We start from the raw sequence: 17,932 nt of genomic DNA, 5'->3' as shown, positions 1-17,932 counted from the left end.
GTGGTGGTGTATGCAGCTGTGGTGGTGTGCGTGCAGCTGTGGTGGTGTGTGTGCAGCTGTGGTGGTGTGTGTGCAGCTGTGGTGGTGGTGTATGCAGCTGTGGTGGTGGTGTATGCAGCTGTGGTGGTGGTGTATGCAGCTGTGGTGGTGTGCATGTGGAGCTCACCCTCAGCTCTGTGAGTGTTTTCTCCAGCAGGGCGGTGACGCTGTCCACAGAGCTGCAGTCGTCTGCGCAGCCGGCAGCGGAGGCCTTGGCCTGCAGCTCCTTCAGTCCAGCCTCTGGCAGCGTGAAGGACAGAGGTTTCTGAGCCTTCTCCAGTTTACGCTTCTTACTGGGAGGAGACTGGAATAAAACAGAGGCCGGAGACGATTAAGAAGATGGGATATTATTGAGAACACGTAACACTGAGGAGCTTTAACTTTGTGTAAGGTTTGAACAAATGCAGCATTAAAGGGGTCAGATAAACAAAAAGTCTATTTGATTGCTCTGGTAGCTGTGGGACCAGTAATTCAAGACCAGTCATGCTAGAATGTTTTTTTATCCAGGTTTATTACACACTTTGGAGTTTAAACCTGCACACTTCACCAAATTCAAAACTTTCTACTCCTCTGTCTTCTTTTTGATTCTTTTTAATATCAGTGTACAAATAATTCCAATAAAATTTAAAATAGGTTTTGTACAGGAGTTAAGCTTTGTTGTCTTTTTGCTCCAAACACTGAATCAAACCTCGTTCCTAACTGAGGTATGGCCACCGCCTGCACCTGTCAGTGTGTGTGAACGTGCACCTGTCGGTGTGTGTGAACGTGCACCTGTCGGTGTGTGTGAACGTGCACCTGTCGGTGTGTAGGTCGGTGTGTATGAACGTGCACCTGTCAGTGGGTATGAAAGTGCACCTGTCAGTGGGTATGAACGTGCACCTGTCAGTGGGTATGAACGTGCACCTGTCAGTGTGTGTGAACGTGCACCTGTCGGTGTGTGTGAACGTGCACCTGTCAGTGTGTGTGAACGTGCACCTGTCAGTGTGTATGAACGTGCACCTGTCAGTGTGTATGAACGTGCACCTGTCTGTGTGTATGAACGTGCACCTGTCAGTGTGTATGAACGTGCACCTGTCAGTGTGTGTGAACGTGCACCTGTCAGTGTGTATGAACGTGCACCTGTCATATGATCTCAGACAGAAACCCCCCAAAAACAAGATTCAAGTGTTAAAGATGCTCACTGCAAAGTCATGAAGACTCAAAAAAAGCCACACACACAATGTTTTTCTCACATCAGTGATTAATGTGAGCAAAATCTTTGCTGACAACGCTGTCTGTCTGTTTGTTTAGCTGCAGAAACAGCCGAAGACTGAAAATACGTCAGTGAAGTCCACAGACGAGCGGTGTGAGTTCAAGACATCAAATGTGTTGCATCAGTTCATATTTACACTCGTGTGTAAACTACGAAGATTAACGGATTCAGCAGTGTTAGGTTTACATCGAGTGCAGGTCCACATCTGGAACACCTCTGAAGTACACTCTTTTAAACTGCACCGTTTGATGCAGTTCAGGATAACCGTGTGAATGTTTTTGAAGCGTTCACACTATTGTGATCCATTTTTCTTCTGTACATTTTCAGCGTGTTTCTCATTCCGCAAATTTTTGGTGCCATTTCAACAAATCATATCAAAACATTCAGCTCCTTCAGCACAATCCTGCTGTGACTTTTGGTATTGATGCAACTTTAGCTTCTTGAAATATTTAGCCTTTTCCTTCCTCATAAAAAATGAAATGAGCTCATTTTACATCTTTCAAATCTTTAGATCTGTTCACAACCTTTTACTGCTCCTTTTACATTTTGTTCAGCTTCTTTCAGCTTCCTTGTGAAAATAAAAAAATAAACTTCAGCTACTTTCAGCTGCTTTATGCTCCTTTCAGCTTATTTCTGCAAGTTTCAGCTTTTTCTGCTATTTCAGCTACTATTTAGCGGTTTTATGCTAATTTGAGCTTTTTCAGCTAATTCCACATTTTTTGCACTTTTTTCAGCTTAAAAATCAGCAAAAATGTGCTCTCTCTCCACTTCCTTCTGGTAATTTCAATTCAATTCAATCCAAAAATACTTTATTAATCCCAAAGGGAAATTAATTGCTGTTGTAGCTCATCTTGGTATCAGAGTTGTTCTAGATGCTGATAGTTTAGAACAGGAAGGATCTCTTGTAGCAGTCCGTCCCATAACAGATCCGAAGAGACTGTCTGCAGATGGCGATCCGTCCACCCAGACCCAGCAGACCCTCGTCCTCTTGGGCAGCAGGACTGACTGAATGCCAAGTGATATAGAAATTATTATTTTAATGCTTTTATGTCAATCTAGACCTATATTACACTTATTTAAACACACTTATACAACGTGTTATTCACATATTAGGGATTGTATTTTGTATTATGTTTTATGAGGTGTTGGGTCGCCTTTATGCCTGTTCAAACATATACTTTGTGTGTGTGTGTTGCTTATAATATTTATACACTCTTTGATGGTTTGCAGAAGGGACGGAGGGGTGCTCTTTAGGAATGCTTTAATAAGCATTAGGAGTGCTCTTGACCTGGAAGCTTTGGCCCGCTTTTACGGTCACAGGCGCTCCTTACTGGAAGGATGAGCCATCACTTTGATGATGGTTTAATTAGATCCGTTGTTCTGGTAACCATCAAACTTGTTTTGAATGCTCTCACGCGATCCGGTCAGGGAAGAAAAGTATAAAGGAAGTGTGACAGGCAACTTAATCTTGGGAAGTCCTGTGATGGATCAGACGCGCGCTGGTGCCACACGCCATTTTGATGTGATTCTCCTTTACCTGGGTCGAAAACGACTTCCCGGCCAGTGTCACGGTGAGAAGTTATTTCATATCAATCTGTGTTAAGAGTGTACGAGTGTACATGTTTGTTTTTTGCTTGGCTGTTTTCTGTGGCAGGATAATAAAGGACACTAATTTATCCTAGCAGTAACAGCTTCAGTCTTTCATTTTTTCCATTTGTCTGAATATGTGCCGACCGTTTCACGAGCCCTTTTGATAAAGAATTTCATAATACACCAAGCAGAACTCCTCCCCGAGCAATGGCCATTCCTCCCAGCAGCCTGCCGAGCCCCTCCTTACCGCCATCTCAGTCCTCCTGCTGTCACGAGCTGTGTTTAAGCTTCTTTCTGCCTTTTCAGCTAGTTTTTTATTTCAACTTTTTTTTTAGCTAATTTACTAATTTTTGTGCCAATTTCTGCTTATTTAAAACAAATTCAGCAAATATGTGTTCTTTCTGCCGTCTTCTTCTAATTTAGGCTTTTTCTTAGATTTCAGCTACATGTCAGCATGTTTTTAGCTAATTTTAGCTGTTTGTCAGCAAGTTCTTCAGCAATAAGCATTCACACTGTGTTTACGCAGGAATTGCAATTTCTCTAGTTGGTTTTATGTTTAATTTAATAAAATGTAACAAGTAACTTTAAACTGCAGGCTTAATGAGGTAGATGCATCAAGATGATCATTAAAATCGTTTTTAAATCTATTTTCATATTTATTCAGATTAGGAAAATACAAAAGGCACATTTTATAAATCTCAAAAATGCTTTAACACTACATAAAGCCAACAGTTTGCATCCATCCATCCACTATTCTTTAACCGCTTCTTTCTTTTCGGGTTGAGGGGGTCACTGGTGCTCATGTCCAACCATCACTGTGCGAGGTGGGGGACAGGTCTCCAGTCCATCACAGGGACACAGAGACAAGAAACCGGAGTACCCGGAGAAAACCCATGCATGCACGGAGAGAACATGCAAACTCCACCCAGAAAGGCTCCCGGACCAGGATTTGAACCGAGGCGAACTGCTCGCTGAGAGGCAGCAGCTCTACCAACTGCACCACCGTGCTGCCTCCTCTGCAAACCAACCAAAAATAGTAAAAGTGTTTCATAAACTTGTTGTCTCTCAGGTTGTTCTCGATTAGGCTTTGAGAGTTTTTACTAGTTTAAACAGAGTTGAACCTTGTTTGCTCATCATTCTGTTTTTGTCTCATCTTGAGTCAACACCAGCTGATCAAAGAGGGCTCGAGGCTAAACCACTGTCTCATGAAGCAGCTTTTACAGCCTGATCAGGCCGCAATGGGCCCCTGTGCTGCAGGAGTTATGTAGAGACTCACCTCTGCTCTAAATAATAATATTAATAATCTAGTCTATAAATGGTGTCATTATCAAGTCTTGTTTTAAACTAGTGAACTTCTCTGATCTTGACGTGTTTCTGCCAACTCTGCCCTCACTGAGAGGAGTGATGCGTTTTATTTATTTAAATATTTGGAACCAATGAAATGCTCCCATGGTCTTAGAAACTGTATGGGAGAAAGACTTGGTGCTGCAGTGTTTTTAAAGAGTGAACACAGACCCCCCATCTGTCCTAGGCTACAGCAAACGACTCGCACACTCCGGAGCTGTCCGTCCATGAAAAAAGCTCTGGTCTGAGACTTTTCTTACATTAACTGGAGACAATTTCCCTCCTAGTGTATTTACTGTCTTCTTTGAGGTGTGGCCCAGTGCTCTCTCTCTCTCCTGATAAAAAGGACGTGCGATCCTTGACACTGCAGATCAGGAGGGTAATTAACAGCAAATATGTAGCCTCACCTACATATACAAGCAGATTAGAGAGGTAATTTTAATTTTTATTAGAAAAATTAATCTGGTTTGACTCGTTAGGCTGTTTCTTTAAAAATAACCTGGAATCCCTTTCTGTCCTATGTCAGAGATTTTTTTTTTTTAAACTCTGCTTATAATAATAATTATGCTCTTTGGGTCCACAGTTTCTGTTTAAAAGCTGGTAATTATTAAGTTTGAAAGTAACACAAAGCTGCCAACAGAGGGCAGCGTGCACTCTGTTTAACATGGGTCACACCTTTTAGGCTATTTGGACGTTTTTCAAAGACAAAAAAAAAAATCAAAAATCCAATTCCAGTGCGTTTCATCCTGCAACAGAAAGAGCTTTTTCAGACGTGCGTCAAACTGTCTGACTGAAAGAGAACCAACAATCTACATATTTGCCGTTTTATTCTGTTGCTCTTCTTTCCGAATAACAAAGTTATTTTGTTACTAAACAAAACATAAGAAAATAAATATTTTTTGATATTTGTAAATGATTCCCAGTTGTTACATGTACGCTGTATCAATATAAAAAAGATGGATTTGTGCTGCCAAACACAAGAGAGTGCTCCAACAACGCCAGAACCTGCAGCCAATCAGACAGCTGCTTTTGTCCCATCGCCCGTAGCGCTGTGAAGATGGTGGAGGTCATTATCTGACGAGATGCTGCACCTGTGAGTCACTGCAGTCAGGGTGGGGAGGGGGCAGCAGGGGTCTGCAGCAGCGCTGATGGAGCCGACAGCATGGCCGACTGACCTACAAACAGCAGACTCTGCACTGATCTAAGCTTCACATTAAAGAAGTAAACATTACAAGACATTTGGTTTGTGTTCGTACTTCAGATCTTTGTGGATGGGCCGACAATGGACGCTGCTTCTTTAATTTATTGTCTCAGAGGTCTCCCTCCACAGTCTGTGAGCCCTGCAGCTCAGCGCACACACAAAAAACAAATCAATCAACTCCATGAAGCTGAACCTCGACACAAATCCTTTAACCAGCGCAAAGATTTACAAACATGCAAGCAGACTTCAAAACTGAAACACACCAACAGTTTTACACGAGTCCTGTCCTCTTCTGAATCCGCTGCTCTTTCCCTCCATTATTCATCACCTCACTGCTAGCCCCCACTCAGGAGAGGACAATGTTGCTGTGGAAACTTGACCCAATTTATAAAATATAAGACACTTTAAAACCTAAAAGTCCAAAAGGAGCCACTCTTTCTGGATGCCAAGTATGTTCACAAAAGTAGAAAGATGCACCCAGAGGAGATGAAGCGCTGAGGAGTTCACCTGCAGGCAAACACTGGAAATTATATTCCGCTTCTTCCCAACCCCCACTTCTTTTTTTTTTTTTTTAAATCCCAAACCTCTGCACGGACTTTCCTGATCCGACCTCGAGCCAGAGGCCTGAATGAGCAACGGTGAGTGGCTGCTCTGTCTGCACGTCCTTTTAAACGTGCCTCTTCTGTCTGTTCAACAAAAGTCTTTATTTAGACGTTCAGCTCGTGCTCTTCATCTTCGCTCTCCTAAGATCCAAACAAACAATCACAGAGCGGGGGTTACTCCACACCAGCTTTCTGCTCAACTTGCCACTTTCTTTAAGACTTTTCCAGCAGAGATTAAAACAAAGCAGGTTGAGCTTCTCCAAGTGGCTGCCCCAGGTCCCTGTACAAGTTGATTTCTATTCACACACCACCCTGCCTGTAGATATTACAGTCATAGTCAAGACTCACCTCCTGTCTTTAGTTTATAACTAGAATCAGACATAAAACACGATCGCCCACCGCTGACGGCTGAGGTGTTCATGCATGTGTGCACATGTTCATTTATCTGATGTGTTAGCAAAATATGTGTAGAAAGTAATCATTGTATGCACAGAATCAGAATCAGTTTATTATCGCCATGTCAATGAACGAGGTTCACAAACTAGGAATTTGCTTCGACATAAGGTGCGAATAGTAGTAAAGTAAAATAAAGTAAAAATAAAGTAAAAATTAAGTAAAAATGAGAACATTACATAAGACATAAGCCTGTGTACACCCACAAATAAAGTAAAATTAAAACCATAACATAACCATATGTACACCCATACAATAGAAAATAATAAAAAAGCTTAGAAAACAGTACAGATGGAGTATTCAATTATAATACAGATGTAATGTGACCAAAGCAGAAATTATGAGGTAGCATTATGAGTGTTCAGGAGTCCAACAGCAGAGGGGAAGAAACTGTTCTTATGGCGGGAGGTTCTGGTCCGAATGGACCGAAGCCTCCTGCCTGAGGGGAGTGGTTCAAACAGTCTGTGTGCAGGGTGAGCAGGGTCAGCTGTGATCCGACCTGCACAGCTACAACTAGTCAACTTTTTGTCCACCTAATCAAAGATGGCTGCCACAGAACCTTAGCAAACCCACAAATGGTTAAAATTCTGTCAATATGGCGGATGTAGAACCAACAATTGGTGTGGTAGTAGCCGAGAGTCATCCTCAGCATATAATTCGAGAGCTAACATCTCGCGAGATGCAGCATTGGATACGCACATGACATCATTTCCAAGGTTTGACCAAAACAACTTTAACTCCTTCTCATCTTAAAATAACTTAATTTAAAAGTCTGGCATAAAGGGAGGCGGGCGATATTCCTTCAAGGAATGCCAGGCCTTTGTTGAATTTAAGTTTTCAGTTGTTTTTTTCCTACTATTTGTATTTTGTGTTTATATTAACTGATCCTTGTTGATCAACTCAACAACAAAGCACTCTGGTTGATTTACTTTACTGTTAAATCTGCTCTTAAAATTTATTTGTGTTTAGATTTTTCTGTTTCAGCACCATGTGCTGCATTGCTGTCATATCAACATCATGTATTTGTCACGTCTAGACTGGACTATTGCAATGGTTTATTATCTGGGTGTCCAAATACTTCTTTTCAGTTGATCCAAAATGCTACTGCCAGAGTCTTAACTGGAGTTAGTGGGAGAGATCATATCTCTCCAGTTTTAGCTTCTCTCCATTGGATCCCTGTCAAATCCAGAATAGAATTCAAAATCTTACTTCTAATCTACAAAGCCCTCAATGACCTAGCTCCATATTGTATTACAGATCTTATTGTTCCATATTTTCCTAACAGAGCACTTCACTCTCAGACTGCAGGCTTACTTGTGGTTCCTAGAGTTTCTAAAAGCAGAATGGGAGGAAGATCTTTCAGTTATCAGGCTCCTCTCTTGTGGAACCAACTTCCAGTTTCTGACCATGAGGCTGACACATTATCCAGTTTTAAGACTGGGCTGAAGAGTTTCCTTTTTGATAAATCCTAGTTAGGGTTGACTTAGTTTCCTGACATATCCCTTATCCTATGCTGCTATAAGCTTAGACTACTAGAGGACAAAATGACCTAATTTCATGAAATGAATAATCACAAATGAATAGTTATTTGTAATTATTTCTATCTTAACAGGATATATTTCGTCTTTCCTCCTAGTGGGGACCTGCTCACCTCCATTCTGTGTCTGTTTTTCCTTCCTGTCCTCTAAAACCCAGCTGGTTGATGCAAATGTCTGCTTGTGTAGAGTCTGGTTCTGCTGGAGGTTTCTTCCTGTTATGAGGGAGTTTTTCCTTTCCACTGTTGCCTTTGTGCTTGCTCAGGATGGGAGACTGCAAGTGAAGACTCAACACGATCTATATGAATGTATTTGTTCAGTGCCCTGAGATAACTTCTGTTGTGACTTGATACTATATAAATAAACTGAATCGACTCTAAAAGTCAAACATTAATCATACAAAATAATCATCTGGCTGATTTTTACATTTATCAACTATAAAATCACCCTTCAGCTGAGCTTCAGGAAACCCTCGTGAATCCAGATGTTTCAAATAGTATAAATGGTTAAGTTGAGTAAGTAGGTCGCAGCTGTCACGTGTTATTGTGTGTAACATTAATGAACATGTCGTCAGACACACACACATGTAACAGGCGACTACAGAATCGTGCACGCACAATTAGGAAGTGAACCATGCGAAGAATCAGATGTGCGGAAACCTCCGTCGTGTAGCATTTACACCACACAGTAAACGCACATGCTGGGGGGGGTCGGGCTGTCTATGACGACGAGCCACTCCCGAAGTGAATCACGGTGGGTCTGCGTGACTGTGGAGGAGGAGGCAGAAATGTAGGCCAATCATTCTGCTCAGCTGCTTTAAAAGCTAAAGCAGAGTCGACTCCAGCAGCCATCGTCGCCTCCACCCAACGCCGCAGCTTCGTTTTTCACCCTCGCTCGGTGTTTTGAGTATTTCTGTTCAGCTCCGACTTTCTTCCGGTCCAGACGAGTCGGTGCCCCGGCAACTGTTGCCTGGCTACAGCCTGGTGGTGACCCCATAAACACCTCCCTGGAGGAGAGGAGCGCACATTAACGAAGCAGGGCTGGTTGAGGAGGAGACGACCTGACAGGACAGACGTGGTGCATAATTGAAAGAGCAGACTGGGTGTAAATGTTTGGTTCTGAATCTAAACCAGCTGGACCCGAGGTTTTGTTAACCTGCTCCAGTGACTCAATCTGAACACAGATCATTTGATCAACAAGGCCAGAAAGCAGCTTGTTGTCTGAATTTAGAAGCAGAAAATTGTGATCTTAAAGAGTTTTTGCTTAAAACCCAAGATCAAGTTTGTTGTTTTGGGACCTGAACATTTTAGGAATCAACTGTCCAGACATTTATTTACTCAAGACGGCGCTGACTTGACCTTCCACGTGAAGCGACCTGCCCCAAAAAGAGTTTTTAGGATTTCAAACTATTTTCAGATACAGGTTTCCAGGTGATACAAAATGCTGAAGCAAGTTTTGATGAGCAACAGCACTAGTTTTTATTTTTTCAAATTATTTTAATTGGCTTTTTGTTTAACTCTAGAAATAGTTCAAATTGATTTTTTTCTCACATTTTGTGTTATTTGTGACCAAGCCTCATCAAATCCTAATATACAGTAGTTCCATATTATCTTGTTCACACTCAGATTACATCTTTTTTTTTTTGTGGTTATTTGTTTCTGATCAAGTTTTTTTTTCTTTTTACCAAAAGTCCATGCTCATTAATCCAAGTATAAAATCCAACAATGTTCAATGAGGTCACTGAACATTGTTGGATTTATAACTGGATTAATGAGCATGGACTTTAGTGTTTTGAACCCGTTTGACATGACCGTTGACGAGGGAGAGGGCGTGTCCCAGAAGCCATCTTAGCACCAACATACTGGTTTTTTTTTTTCCACTTTGGAGTAAGCTGTTGGTGGAGAATCAGTTTGGTTTGGTGGTTTCTCGGGCTGACATTGTTGGGTTTTTTCTTTTCGTTTTGTTAAGCTATTAAATCCACTATTTGAATTATTTGACCACTAAAAGACTCCTAAACTCAAGGAATGAACCAGCGGTGTGTCTAAACAAACATTTTATGCACTTTGTTACCCACTAATCAGCAGCCAGTTACAAAAACACAATTTCTTTCTGTTTTTTTTTTAGCTGCGCTTAAGAAAACGTTAAAGATTTCACAATTTATTGGACATAAGTGATCTCAAAAGAACTGTACACCCCAAAATTTGCATATCATAACCTTATGTGCAGTGTGTGTCCTAATAATAATAATAATAATAATAATAATGAGGGAAGTGAAGAGATCTGCAGCAGATGAAAAGTACATGAAAGTCATGTTGTTGAGAAAAAGGAAACTATAAACTGTAAAGGACCTGAAACAGAACCTAAAAGAAGCATCATCCTTCAGCTGAGCACCTTTAGCAAGCTTTCAGCTAATAACTCTTTATAAACTAAAATTGGTTGAAGTGATTCATAAAGCCACTATAATGGGATTAAAATAAGGGCATGATTGAAATAAATTGGATTGTAATTAAACGTGTTCCCTTTCTTTGAGCTCTCTGATTTTTATTTTGTGAATGTGTGTTATAAAATAAAGTGAGCCTGAAACTCACAGGAACAACGGCGTCTTCATAGAAACTCCAGGCCAGCGCCCACCTCATGGTCCGTCCCTGGCAGAACTCAGTGTGGGTCACTTTAGGCACCTGACAAAGACAACAAACGACAAAAGTCAGAACCAGTTTCCCACTTCGGTCTGGTAGGTTTGTTTGAACAAACCTGTTTCCACAGTTTTGTGATTTTCTTTACTACATAAAAACAAAGAACCAAACGGTGAGAAAAGCAGGAATTTAAAGGTTCATCTGTTGCCATTCTCAGATAGTTTATGATCTGTGAACTTGGATTTTAAGAGTTTATCTTTGTTTACAGATTAGATTGTTCGTGATTCCTGTTTAGATAATCTCATCAGTTTTTGCATAAAACTCCACCTATGACCAACAAACTTGTTTTCTGATGGTTCAAAAGCTCCTCGAGTTGAAAAATGAAGCTCTAATTAGCAGGAAACAGTTAAGAGAGAATAAACTAATAAGTGATAAACGTATCTGCACATTAACTAAATAAGTTTTTTTAATTTTACGCTGTGGTTAAAATGAGGAATCGGTCTCCTCCCTGGATGTTGGCCAACGCTGCACTCCGTCTGATGAGCAGCGACGGCAGCCTCAGTCCTCGGCAGCAGGTGGAGTGGAGGCAGGAGCAGACAGTGGATTAGACGGGGTGTCTTACAAAACAGAAACTGGCTCATTCGTGACTCGTTAGCTTGTTTTAACCAGCTGTTATCAATGCCAGACCTGAGCTGTTCCTCTAAGAACAAACTGAGATCAGAAACTCTCATTGACCAGTGTGTGTTTTTTCTTTCTCCTCATTCTTTGTGGAAACTCACCCTTTGCTTCCTCAGCTCCTCTTTCAAAGGTGTCAGGCTACATTTCTTGCCCAACATGCAACTGTACCACCTGCAGAAAGAAAAATGCACATCAGCCAGCTGTTTGTGGCTCACAGGCCAGACACAAACTACAAAGCAGAGATCAAACGACCACAGGGAAGCTTTAGGGAGTAACACAAAGGTGAAGCCAGGAAAAGCAGCAAAACATCCGGTGAGCTCGGTCCTGCAGCCCAGAAAAGGCTGTTTTGAAGTGTTCCCGAGGTGGAGGCCTGATCAATAATCTCTACTGTGCAATAAAGACATGAGGTTAATCAATGAGTGGGGGGTGGAGTCCAGCTGGGGCAGATGGAGGAGAGATGAACACATGAGGGAGTCTGGACGCGAGGTGGGTCACGCTGCATCCTCTGGGCTAAAGAGTGGAGACGACCTGCAGCTTATCGCTTCACAGTTCAAACAAACATCTGGGCTGGTGTGGAGGAGGGACAACATTAGCATCTGTGAACTCTGTTAATGCTGATCCACATGTACAGCTGCTGCAGCAAGTAACCCTAATGACAATTAGCTTCTGGGAAAAACATAAACATAGTCCTTTATCGCACTTATATGCGTTTTCTACAATTCTATTTTTTTTATTCCAATTTCTCAAAGCAAATGCGTTTTTGCACAGAATGATATAGCCAGAAGTGCACAAAAAATTGCTGTTGCACGTATTTAGAAAAGAAGAAAAAAAGACATCATGGAAACAGTTCAACTAGGCCTGTCATGATAACAAATTTTGCTGGGCACAATAATATTGTTTGAAATTTGACAATAATTAGTCATTATTGTCAAATTTAAGAAGAAACGTTTAATTTGTTTTGAGCGTAGTACCTGTTTTCAACCACCAGATGGCAGTATAAGACTGTTTGAACCAAAGGATGGATAGTGAGGGAGCGAGCAGTGTGTCTCTAAGAAAAATGGGAGGGAGGCCCCTTAACGTGACATGAGCTGTCTCTCTTTGGTTCTCAAAATGGCAGAAGCTCGGTGTGGTTTGAGCTCTTTAGCATAGCATTTGCCACACAAAGCTTTTAATTAAAAAAAAAAATAAATCAGTAAACAAGTTTTCAGCTTTTTTGCAGAGAAAAACAACTTTTTAGACAAAGGCACAAGTTTCAACCGTGAATTTTGGAGCTTCGACAAGACGGAGGTCCCCCCCCACCCCCCGAGGTTGGCCTGTTAGCTTAGCTTCTCAAATTAGCTGCTTTTAACGATCAAAATGGATTTTAAAGAGAAAAGAGAAAGGGAGGGGGTCAATGAAGAGCACCGGAGTTGAGCCTTGTGTCATCCAGTGTCTTCAGTAGAAAGAGAGACAAATAAATGATAAAGCCGATAAATGAAAATGAGGTTGATAATTTTGATTTATCATGCGATTAATTGATTTATCGTTTATCGCGACTGGCCTAAGTTCAACTTGTGTTGGGTTGTAAAAAGGACTGACATGTTGGTTAGGGAGGGATGAGGATGTCGGGGGACGTGTCGAGCTTCAGCTGACATAACAAAAGATTGATCACCTCTAATAATCGCAGATGTTTGCCACTTTTCCTCACAGTGGGGAGGAGAAACACCCAGAACCTGATCCACCAGCAGCGTTTGAAGAATCAAAGAGTGCAGCTGCAGGAGCTTTCAGTCTTCCCTCTTCATATTTCCAAACCACAGGCGTGTAATTAAAGTCTGGATGCAAGAAATAATCATTTCCCTATCAATAACACAATGAATTATTGCATCAGTTTAAACGCAGCTTTGAGCTCCTGTCTGACAGTAATTAGCTTTTGCTGGAAAGAGAGGAAGGAGGAGCAGTTCGGGGTGGTGGGGTGTCTCCCTGGACCAAACGTTAACAGCTGGCACCGTTTCCATGGACACCTGCTAGCTCAGCTGTCCCAGCATGCTTTGTGGAGTGACAGCTGGATGTGGTTGGTTTGTCTGGAGCTTTGAACTTCAATAAATCTGGATTCGCTCCGACCGTCTCTCCTCGCTGCATGAGCGTGACACAGGGACACGTAAGAGGACAGGCAGGTGTTAACATGAGATCCTCTCAGGACGCTCGTCTCTCCACTGAAGCATCACACTCACACACACACCTCCCTGTATGAGGCGGAGCAGGTGTGGCACGTCTAACAAGTTTTAATGGTTCCACTCTGCCCAGGTCTCACTCCGCTGCCCCGGTGACAACCCCGCTAATGTGGGGGAAGGTAAAGAGACACCCCCCCACCCATCAACCCAAACACAGCTGCTCCCTGTGGGCTCCTGGATACAGAACAAGGTGTGCGTGTGCCAGAATCATTCCAGCAACTGAGGGTGACAACTCCATCAGTGTGCAGCAATCCATCTGCCATTTACACCACACTGACCCAGTGATCCATCAAAACTGCAGCGCACACGATACAAGATAACAGAATAAAGTCCAGACTTTAAATTTAGATTTAGATGAAACGGGACCTAAGAATTATCAAAAAGTCTCGTTTTTATTTCCCCTCACCGGAGCCGTTTCTTGAGCTGCAGGCTGTCATGGATGATCCTCTTGACGAACTCCAGCTCACCTCCCTCTGCCATGATCTCAGTCACCCCTCCTGTGTTCACCGAGCTGGGAGGAGCTCGCCGGGAGTTCCTGGAGTTCACCCCCTGGAGGAAAAGAGAGCGCAACAAGACAGACAGAGATTAGGAGGAAATCCTATTAGAGGCCTTTTAGAATCACGTAAACAAATAAGTGTTTCATGTCCGAGCTGCTCCAGCCTTTAAGCACAAGCTGAGTTTACTCAAAGAACCAACTAAAACACTCAGGTCAGAGGCGAATAAAACGTTTCAAAATGTGGAGAACAAAAACGCTTACCTTCGCTTCAAGCTGGTTTGCAAAAAAAGGCGGGTTGCACATGCAGAAGTCGTAAACTATTTCTGTCTCTTCTTTCAAAGCGTCCATCAGCAACGTCTTCTGTGGGACCTTGACCACTGAAAGCAACCAGACCAGGTTAGCTGTGCTGACGTTATGGGCCTTTTGAAGTGGGGCTCTATGGAAAGGTTTTGGACAATGAACATCTTACCTGTTTGTAGATAGTTCTAATGACCTCAGTTTGAAGAAACTGAGTTCAATTCTGACAGAACTGACGAACTAACGAACGAGGAAAAGGCCAAAATGGATCTCTACGATTTTTAAAAGACTGTAATCTGAAATATTTCAAAGCACTTCAAGCAAACACTTCTATAAAAACTTAAGTCAGGGGAATTTAGATAAAAGTTATGGATGGTTATCAGTAACTAATGTTATACTAATGTGTGTGAGTTAGAGTTGCTTTATTGCCAAGAGACAGCTCAGAGCTCTCTGAAGAACTCCAAGGCCTCCGTCGTCTGTAAGCTGGAAAGCAGAGGTCGTCTTGACCTTGTCTCTGTCTTATAAGCTTTATAAAAAGGCACTTCTTTAAACTGTCCACGGGCAGACCATGTGACCAAAGCTACAATGTAACATCTGTGTAAGCCTGTATGTTAACTTTGCCCCCGCTGCAAGGAGTAAACTGGGTTGAAAATCTTCTCGTGTCCTCAGAGTGGCTTATTTGAGTAAAAAGATGATGAAAGAATATTTATTTTATCCAACACCTTTACATTATTAACAATTTTGTAGGACAGTTGTATACATAGAATGCTTATGGTTATTTTCAAGAAAACATAGCAGCACCAGCAGCTAGCTGTAACACTTCCAGCAGGAATGTCACAATATTTCTGCTGGAATAATCATGTAATGCAACAAGACACTGAATGTGATAAAGCACTGATTAGTCTTTGCAGAATGATTTGTTCGATTAGTTTTGTAGAGATCTAGTAGAGTGCTGTATGAATGGGTAAAGGTTGAATGAATGAATGGGTAAATGAGGACACAGATTGTAGTGTAAAGAGCTTTGAGTATCTTGATAAGATAGAAAGGCGCTATATAAATACAGTCCATTTACCATGTAAATGTTATCTACAACAGGTGAGATACTATTTGTTTACAACCTTGCCACAGAATCCACCCCATTTAAAAAAATATCTGATTTATTGTTCAAATCCTGCTTTATTCTTTATCTCATCTTTATTTGTTGACTTCATTATTGTGCTAAAATCTTACAAGTAACTCAAAGCCGGCCACATTTTACTGTCTGACCTTTAACAGCTGACTTTAAAATGCCCACTCCTGTGGTGATTTTTGAAAGGATTCAAAAGCTCCTCATTCAAATTATGTCCTCTATTAAAGAGTTGCATTAAAACAAAAAAAAGTAAAACAGCTCATCAAATGCATGCAAATAGTATAAGGATGCAACTTTTGATTAAAACAACAGCCACATCAGATGATAAATCTATTATGTGACCAAAAAACTAATTTAAACTTCTAGAGGATCTACAATAGCTCAGCTTGAACAAAGAGCCAGACTGCCTTCAAGCTGATTCAGTGTCTGAGAAATATTCCCAGAACAATAAAAAAAATAGTTGCACCAAGACTGTCAAAACATATTTAATAAATTATAGTTTGGAGACTAGGAGGTGGCACAAAGAGGCACTCGGGTCAAAAGACTGAAAACCAACCGGTGCTCTAAACCAGACTCACCTTTAATCAGGTCAGACATGTTGTTCTGCTCCACGTTCTTCTTTGCATAGTCGAAGCAGATGTCATCGACCTCTGTGGCGAGGAAGTACCAGCCGTTCATCGTGGCTCCCAGTAAAGGATAGATACAAGACGCACCGGTGCCTGAGGAAACAGGAAACGTGCACATCTTAGGTACCTGACACAGATTATTAATCTGTCAGTGCAGTGTTAGGATTTATTGTGGCTGTTGATGATTGAGAAGAAAAACACGCGCTGGTGTTTAAAGTAGAAATCATTTGATCTGATGTCCTCCTAAATATCTTGGCCTGATTAGCCAATAAATGTCAGTTCCAGCAGGGATAATGAAATCAGTCATATAAGCTGCAATATTCAGTCCACTACTAAAGAGACAGCCAGACGTGATCCATCAAAGACAGCCTCATTCTGCTTTTTAAAGGTTTCAGGGTTGACAGTCAGTGACCTGAAGTCCTAAAGACCGCACACACGAGCACACACATCTGCAGGGATCACAAAGTGTTCCTCTGACCGACACAAGGAGCGCCGGGAACACGTGGAATGACTCGGATCACCTGCTGGAAGGACTGACCGACATTCAGAAAGCATCGTGAAACCAAGTCATAAAGAGTTACCAATAAAATTAGTTGAAAAATACATTATTTACACAAGTATTTTCAAAACTGAGTACCAGCTTTTGCTGCAGTGTATAAAAGACAAATACATTTCAAAGGTCAGAGTTTGAGAAGTTTGCACACGTTTTTATGTTTGTAAAACCAGCCATTTAAAATTCTCTACAGCTGTAGGATGACGTACAATAACAACAAACGTTGCCACAAAATTCAGACTTAGTGCCTGAGTTGAATAAAATCATCGTAACTAGTCTGTCCAAATGTTTAGTCGTACATGTTGTTGGTGTTGTGCATTACCTGCAGGTAACATGACCTCTTTGTGAACACAGAAGGAACTGAGCTTCCCCTTAGACGTAGAACAGGCGATGAATGGAGTCGGTTTGTGTTTAACATCGAGTTACAGAGCTGATCTCTGGTCAGACAGAAAATTAATAAACTGTATTTAATCTCGAGCTGGATTTATAATTTATGCTCATAAATAAAATCAGCTGTGGCATCTAAAATTAAAGCTGGACTTTTATTTTCGAAATAAGTTGTGTTTTTCATGTACTGCTAAAAAGCGTCTTGTTTCTGCAACTAGGCCTGTCACGATAACAAATTTTGCTGGGTGATTGATTGTGTCAGAAATTATTGAGATAAATGATGATGTTTGAAATTTGACAGTAATTAGTAATTATTGTCAAATTTAAGAAGAAATGTTTATTTGTTTTGCATGTAGTACTGTTTTTTGACCACCGGATGGCAGTATAAGACAGTGTGAATTAAAGGATGGATAGTGAGGGAGCGAGCAGCGTGTCTCTTTAAGAAACGGGATTGAGGCCCCTTGACGCAACATGGGCTGTCTCTCCTTTTATTTGGTTCTCAAAATGGCAGATGCTCGGTGTGGTTTGAGCTCTTTAGTATAGCATTTTTCACAGAAAGCTGTTAATTAAAAAAATCAGTAAACAAGTTCTCCATTTCTTTTTGCAGAGAAAAACAACTTTTGACATGAAGGCACGGGTTTCAACTGTGAATTTTGGAGCTTCGACAAGACAGAGGTTTTTTTCGAGGTCAGCCTGTTAGCTTAGCTCGTAGCTTAGCTTCTTAGCTTAGTTGCTTTTAATGATACAAAAACACAATTTTAGACGGTTAAAATGGATTTTAAGAAAAAGAGAAAGGGAGGGGTCAATGAAGAGCACCAGAGTTGAGCCTTTTGTCATCCAGTGTCTTCAATAGAGAGAGAGAGACGAAGAAATGATAAAGCCAATAAACGAAAATGAGGTAGATAAT

At 41.4% G+C, this 17,932-nt stretch overlaps 1 protein-coding gene across 1 annotated transcript in view; it reads right to left on the bottom strand.

Annotated features, from left to right (window-relative positions):
* mettl16 (methyltransferase 16, N6-methyladenosin) overlaps positions 1 to 17,932 on the bottom strand; it is a 40,759-nt gene that overhangs the window by 1,638 nt on the left and 21,189 nt on the right. Inside the window, exons 4-9 of the mRNA XM_037677476.1 lie at positions 16,038 to 16,178; positions 14,295 to 14,410; positions 13,944 to 14,086; positions 11,429 to 11,498; positions 10,605 to 10,694; positions 167 to 343 (exon numbers count right to left, since the gene is read on the bottom strand). Coding sequence (XP_037533404.1) covers positions 167 to 343; positions 10,605 to 10,694; positions 11,429 to 11,498; positions 13,944 to 14,086; positions 14,295 to 14,410; positions 16,038 to 16,178 — 737 coding nt within the window. The remainder of the gene's footprint in view (positions 1 to 166; positions 344 to 10,604; positions 10,695 to 11,428; positions 11,499 to 13,943; positions 14,087 to 14,294; positions 14,411 to 16,037; positions 16,179 to 17,932) is intronic.

This window comes from Nematolebias whitei, chromosome 6 (assembly GCF_014905685.2).
Source record: "Nematolebias whitei isolate Nwh7 chromosome 6, NemWhi1, whole genome shotgun sequence".
Classification (NCBI taxonomy): Eukaryota; Metazoa; Chordata; class Actinopteri; order Cyprinodontiformes; family Rivulidae; genus Nematolebias; species Nematolebias whitei.
This window is presented reverse-complemented; position numbering and strand designations above follow the sequence as displayed.